Source organism: Salvelinus namaycush, chromosome 34 (assembly GCF_016432855.1).
Source record: "Salvelinus namaycush isolate Seneca chromosome 34, SaNama_1.0, whole genome shotgun sequence".
Lineage (NCBI taxonomy): Eukaryota > Metazoa > Chordata > Actinopteri > Salmoniformes > Salmonidae > Salvelinus > Salvelinus namaycush.
In genome coordinates, this window is record NC_052340.1 from 17,571,092 (window position 1) to 17,578,420 (window position 7,329).

Sequence of the window (7,329 nt, forward strand, 5' to 3'; positions counted from 1 at the left end):
TGATTTTAACACCGTATTTGCAACAAAGAGGAGACAGAATATAGACCTAGTATTTTGTGTTTAACAGAATCACATTGGTCAACCACCATCTTAGTAAGATCAGTAGAACGTTACAGATGACAATATACCCAAGAGGCAAATGTTTTTTAGCTAAGCATTCTGACAAAAAAAAAGTAGAAGTGTCATATGTTCAGTAGAGCTGAGGATTTTAACCAAGATTGGTCCATTTTGGATAAATGTTGCCATCTACCGGAAACAAATGAAATTACCTATCCAATAACCTATATTGAAGTGTTTTGCAACCTTCGAACCCCCTAGGAATGAATATAGCTGCAAAACATTCGGAATTTATCTTGAGAATACAGTCCATTAATGACCCAATCTCTCAATTAAAATCCTGCTACAGGATATGAAAAGGCATTAGATTTAAAAGCACAGTGGGTGATCTGGAATTGTTTACCATAATTTCCATTCTGGGACTGCAGGGGGTGGACTGAGGGATTGGGGGCTGACTGTGGGGCTTTACTCTGGCCTGCAAGGGAGGTGAGGGAGTGAAAGGTAAAAACTCAAGTAAGCTGCACATTCAACATTGTAGGTTATATGCATGTCTGGATTCAAACATTTGTTCATCTTCACTCCCCCTAAGCCTTATGATATGGTGATGGAGTATGGGATGAAGACTCGCCTTCCACGTAAGGCGTGGGCTCTCCGATCTTTCCAGCCACCTCATCAGCAGACTTCACCACCTCCATGTCTAATATGACCACCACACGCCTGAACAGAAGAACAGTAATAAACAGATGAACAATTGCATTGTAAATTATATTCCAAAGACTAAACACATGGTTGATATTCAAACAACAACAAAAAGTGTGTATGTGCATATCCATTGTGTGTCCATACTGACAGCTCTTAAAAGTTTAAAAATTGAAAGAAAAGGGTTTGTCATTCTGTAGGAAAACATCAAAAGACAGAAGCACCATACCGTCCATCCTTTAGGACATTGGTCACGTTCCTCTTCAGCTGACAGATACAGTTTGGGGCCAGTCGGTTGTCCTCAGCCATTGGGTTGAGTTGGGTGGAGAGCATGAACGCTACAGGAGGGATTGGGAGACGATAGGAGAGATGTTAGGGACAAGACAGACCAACAAGCACATGGGCAGTGCAGTAGAGGACGGCCAAGTGCTGCACATCCACTGCACATGGCCATTGCTTGCGCTAGTCTGTCTTGTCTATTTGATGATGATATGCATCTCCCAACTAACCCTCCCCCTCCACACACAGTTCCAAATAACATGCCATCCTTGTTAGTAAACATGGAAGAGAGCCCAGTTTAGTCTGGGATGAAGATCAATTTAGATCCCAAAAATATGTTTCTAAATAGGTCTTAAAATATACATTTTTTTTCATGACTTTGTATGGTATCACAACACTTCTTAAACTTTGTCAAATTAAAAGGAAGAAATTTATTATTTTTCTTTGATTTCCAACTCTCTATTAATTTTACTGAATCCTGACTACCTCCTGCTGGTCAGCCCCAGGAAATCCACAGCATAAAACACATCCACAGCATAAAACACATCCACAGCATAAAACACTCCAAAGTGCCCCGTTGCTTAGGTCAGCTATTTACCTTGATATTTTCTGGGTGAGACTATGGAGAAAGACTAAAACAACTTTTAATTTGCCCTGTTGTCTTTTTAGTCTACCTCCTGTGTAATTCGGATTACGACTATTGCACGCAATATGGATTTAAAACAATGGGGTGCAGTTTCTCAAAAGCTTAATTTGGCAGGTCTAACATTTCCATTATGAATATCCTTGACTTTTAATTTACACGGATACCTTGAGCATCCTGACTGGTTGCATCACCGCTTGGTATGGCAACTGCTCAGCAACTGACCGCAAGGCGCTACAGAGGGTAGTGCATACAGCCCAGTACATCACTGGGGCCAAGCTTCCTGCCATCCAGGACCTCTATACCAGGCAGTGTCAGAGGAAGGCCCTAAAAATGGTCAAATACTCCAGACATCCTGTTCTCTCGGCTACCACACGGCAAGCGGTACCAGAGCGCCAAGTCTAGGTCCAAGAGGCTTCTAAACAGCTTCTACCCCTAAGCCATAAGACTCCTGAACATCTAATCAAATGACTACCCGGACTATTTGCATTCACCCCTCTATTTTGTTTAAAACACTGCTGCTTCTCGCTGTTTATTAACTATGCATAGTCACTTTAACCCACCTATATTACCTCAATTTGATATTTACTGTGTGTGTGTGTGTGTGTAAAAATAATACAGTTGTAACCTTGCATTAACTTAAAATACTGCCATATATTATCCAAATATTACACTTTTGTTTTCTTTACATGCCACTACTACAAAGCAATGCTATGCATTTGCTACCTGTCATGGTCACCTGCCTCGTGCCATACAACCATTTCTGTGTGTACTTTGAACAGGTGGTGGAGTGGATTTTGAATAGTTCTACTCACAGGACATTGAGTGCTGTCCATCACTCATCATCAGACGAAAGCGGGCTGGTCCACTGCCTCCATCAATTTTACGGATGTTCTGAAAGAACATGAATATAGGAGTGCGGTCGAAATCATATTGGCCAATTTCGACAAATCTAGCAGTGGTCCAAATCCGTATTACCATCTTGGTGAATATCCTTGACTTAAATGTTGGTCTCTAAAACATGGGTCGATACTGTCCAAGTTAGCTAGCTAGCTGTTGACCAGGCCAGTAGCCATTCTTCTACAGTTGGCCTACAGTAACTTGGCCAACTAATTATCTACTTCCACAAGAACATACACTCATACTTACCACTATTTGAAGAATGGGGTTTGGTAAATCATTAGAGCCTTTGGTTAGAGCCTGTTGAAAAAGCAGAAAACAGCTTGAGACAGATGGCAAATATATCTAGTTAGCTAGCATTGTGGCTGGCTGGCTAGCTAACTCAACAAAGCATTCAGCAGCAGCAGCACTCCGTGTAACGTTAGTCCCTGTCCGAAAACCATGTTTCTCGATGCTAGGTAAACTTTGTTAACATGCTTTCTGGGATGTCATAAAATGCCCCACCTACCTCTATCGCTCCCATTGTCAGCATGTTAGTCATGTTGAGGCTGAGTTTATAGCTATGTAGAGTGAAAATGTACGTTTTAAAGCGAACTCGGAGAGGACAATCTCACTTCTACAGTGACAGTGCTTCCTCTGTGTTGTGTCTGTGGCGCCAAATGTATCCCTAAACGCGCGAACTGTTCATAACGTCATCGCGTAATTTACTGCTTAGCCTTCCGGTTTCTCTTATAGATCTAGGATCAGTTTACACTCGCTAAACCCACCTTTAGCAGCAGGGGGTAACACGTGAAACTGACCTTAGACCAGGTTGCCGAGCCAACGTGCCTATATGGAACGTGCGTTTGGTTAAACGTGAAAATAAAAAAAGTGTTTATATAGTCGGCGTTACAATGTCTAAAATTGCTTTATAAGAAGACACAAAATAACTGTTGTATGAATAGCTGCTCCTTTTATTAGATGTCCTGCAAATCCTGCAACATTTATGAACAACATTTATTATCTTTTTTTAAACATTTATGAACAACATCTTTGTTGAAGAAAAACGGACGGATTTAAAGGCGATGCATGTTCAGTCTGACCTCTGCATTGGCTATGCAGTATTTACTGTGATACGGTTCTGCAAAAGTCAGGGCATTCCTACTTCTTACGCATTGCGGACAACGCAGAGCGCGTATTTTCTTTTTCCCAACGCCAAAACCACGCCCCGTTATTCAGAGGGGCGGTCTACAACGCTTTGAGCGCTCTCCAAGTCCGGAAGTGAATATCACGTAGCGCGAAATTTCAGTCACCGATTAATAATGTTTGCCGTTTTATTTCAAGATTGAGCGACTTTAACAATTTTATAGAAATTATTAGCTAATAAATATTTGACAAATTATAAATAATAAGCATGTGCTTTTACCTGATAATAGACTACTAATGATAATATAACAATTTTACATACCGAGCTAGTAACATTAACTAGCCTAGGTTAACTTAGCTGACCTTCAATTGAGGAAATTCAGCAGAGTTCTCTGAGACATTTTTACAACTCATTGAAACTCTGAAAATAAATACATGGGCAAATGTGGTGTTGTGTGTTCGTCCATGTCTCTCAACAGGCTGTGAGGCAAAAGCTGCCGTGAGCCAACAAACGCTAGCCAATGGAAGCGTAGTAGACCTTCCCTCTGAATAACGGGGCGTGGTTTTGGCTTAACTGCGTTGGGAAAAGGAAAAACGTGCCCAGAGCTGTTGAGCAGAGCTGTTGTGAAGGAAGTTGTCAGGAAGTGAGTTTGTGTTTATACAGGACCTCCCTCCCCCACCTACCTTCAACCAATCATGTCAATGCAGAGCTACATGAAGCCCTCCGCATTGTTACAACATGTGGGAGGTGCGCATCATGTGGTATAGTGCTCAATTTGGCCTCTGCATGCCTCTGGAGGCTCCGTATTTGCGTCACACCCTCCATACAGAGTCTCTGACCACACATTTCAGATCATGCATAAATTGTCTTTTAGTGATTTGGAGGCCCCTGCCCGTGTATTTTTAGTTAGTTACTTTACACCACTGTGGTTTTGTCACAGTCCATTCTAAAGTGTCCTGCATTGCTTATGAGCATTGTAGGAAAATAGAAGACATGTATGTGTCCCTAAGAGTATTAGCTTTCAGGCATGGGGTCATAATAGTCCCAACCGTTCAAAAGCTAGCACCAAATTCGGAGGAAGAAAACAGAAACTGATCCATTTTCCACATCAGAAATTACTCACGAGAGGAGGAGGGCCTCAAGGAGGAGGAAGAGAAGATAACAGAAATAATGTATTATTAAACAAAATTATACCAAGTTCACGAGGCCCCCTGATGGTGTGAGGCCCCAGGCAATTGCCTTAGTTGCCTAATGGTAACTCCACCACCATTCACAAGCTGCTGCTACAGTATGCTTGCACTCCTTAAAACATGGAGACCATATTTTCTTTACGTTGATTGGCGTCAATGCAATGCAAAGCAGGAATTTGCTCTGAACTTATTGTTGAGTTTTAAAGGTATCCTACTTTTCTCCCCATCCAACAAATAGTGTCATATATGATAGAAATGTATAGAGATCTCACACCAAAGGGACTGTTGAGCGCTACATCCCGAGGGGTTCGAGCTGATTGTACGGAGATTGTGACAGCCAGTTAAATGGAGTCCCTTGAGAAGGCAATAACAAGATGTATGTCAGGAGAAGTGCAATATTATCACAAGGAGACGTAAACCTGGAATACGGAGGAGGAATTGAGGGAAAAGGCGAGGCAGAGGAGGTCTAAGAGAGAAAGGGAGGAAAAGGGTGAGCTTGAGTCGGTTAAAAATGATGGGAAAAAGGGAGATGGTTTGTTAATGAAGAATGGTACAAAGTGTAAGCAGAATGAGCTGAAGACAGGAGGAGAAATGGAAGTGAATGAGGGCGAAGTATCTGATGCTTGTGTTTCTTCTGATCAGAAGGAGCAGGTGCTCTGCGTTAAATGAATGGGGGCAAGATATGTGAATTATTTTGCTTCAAGAAAAGGGTGCCATTGAAAGGAGTGATTACTGGGGTAGACGTAAATGTGAAAGCTGACCAACTGAAGGGGAAGATTCCTGGTGTTTGTGATGCTCGTTGTTTGGTGCAAAGCAGACAGGGTGGCGGGAGTGGTGAAACAGAAGAGTCGTTGTCTGTTCTTTTGAGTTTTGATGTTGAGTCTTATCCCAACATAGATGTTAGGACATATAAATTAGAGGTTGACCGATTCAAATTTTTCAACGCCGATACCGATACTGATTATTATTTTATATATATGTATATATTATGTGTGTATATATATATATATATATATATATTTGTAATAATGACAATAACAACAATACTGAATGAACACTTTTATTTTAACTTAATATAATACATAAATAAAATCGATTTAGTCTCAAATAAATAATGAAACATGCTCAATTTGGTTTAAATAATGCAAAAACAGTGTTGGAGACGAAAGTAAAAGTGCAATACGTGCCATGTAAAAAAGCTAACGTTTAAGTTCCTTGCTCAGAACATATGAAAGCTGGTGGTTCAATATTCCAAGTTAAGAAGTTTTAGGGTGTAGTTATTATAGGAATTATGACGCGTCGACTATTTCTCTCTATACCATTTGTATTTCATATACCTTTGACTATTGGATGTTCTAATAGGCACTTTAGTATTGCCGGCCTAATCTCAGGAGTTGATAGGCTTGAAGTCATAAACAGCGCTGTGCTTCAAGCATTGCGAAGAGCTGCTGGCAAACGCAGTAAAGTTTGAATGAATGCTTACGAGCCTGCTACCACCGCTCAATCAGACTGCTCTATCAAATATCAAATCATAGACTTAATTATAATATAATAAACACAGAAATACGAGCCTTTGGTCATTAATATGGTCAAATTCGGAAACTATCATTTTGAAAAACAAAACGTCATTCTTTCAGTGAAGTATGGAACTGTTCCGTATTTTATCGAACAGGTAGCAACCCTAAGTCTAAATATTTCTGTTACATTGCACATCCTTCAATGTTATGTCATAATTATGTAAAATTCTGGCAAATTAGTTCGCAACGAGCCAGGCGGCCCAAACTGTTGCATATACCCTGACTCTGCGTGCAATGAACGCAAGAGAAGTGACACAATTTCCCTAACACTGCTAACATGAATTTCTTTTAACTAAATATGCAGGTTTAAAAAATATACTTCTGTGTATTGATTTTAAGAAAGGCATTGATGTTTATGGTTAGGTACATTCATGCAACTATTGTGCTTTTGTTAAATCATCACCTGTTTGGCGAAGTAGGCTGTGATTCGATGATAAATTAACAGGCACTGCATTGATTATATACAACGTAGGACAAGCTAGTTAGCCTAGTAATATCATCAACCATGTGTAGTTAACTAGTGATTATGTGAAGATTGATTGTTTTTTATAAGATAAGTTTAATGGTAGCTAGCACCTTACCTTGGCTCCTTGCTGCACTCGCGTAACAGGTGCTCAGCCTGCCACACAGTTTCCTCGTGGAATGCAATGTAATAGGCCATAATCCGCGTCCAAAAATGTTGATTACCGACTGTTATGAAAACTTGAAATCGGCCCTAATTAATCGGCCTTGCCGATATATCGGTCGACCTCTAATAAAAGTTATCCTGTCCAAGCTTTTGTGCAAAATACATTATGTTGTTACAGGTGTCAAGCTTATGGGCATGTGGCAGCAGTGTGTAGGAGGGATGTTCCTAGG

The 7,329-nt window shown here is 40.6% G+C and overlaps 1 protein-coding gene across 1 annotated transcript in view; it reads right to left on the minus strand.

Annotated features, from left to right (window-relative positions):
* Window positions 1-3,224, minus strand: part of LOC120028892 (replication protein A 70 kDa DNA-binding subunit-like) — a 58,400-nt gene extending 55,176 nt beyond the window's left edge. Inside the window, exons 1-6 of the mRNA XM_038974165.1 lie at window positions 3,087-3,224; window positions 2,828-2,878; window positions 2,494-2,572; window positions 986-1,094; window positions 686-774; window positions 461-532 (exon numbers count right to left, since the gene is read on the minus strand). Coding sequence (XP_038830093.1) covers window positions 461-532; window positions 686-774; window positions 986-1,094; window positions 2,494-2,572; window positions 2,828-2,878; window positions 3,087-3,119 — 433 coding nt within the window. The 5' untranslated portion in view covers window positions 3,120-3,224. The remainder of the gene's footprint in view (window positions 1-460; window positions 533-685; window positions 775-985; window positions 1,095-2,493; window positions 2,573-2,827; window positions 2,879-3,086) is intronic.
* Window positions 3,225-7,329: the final 4,105 nt, after the last annotated feature.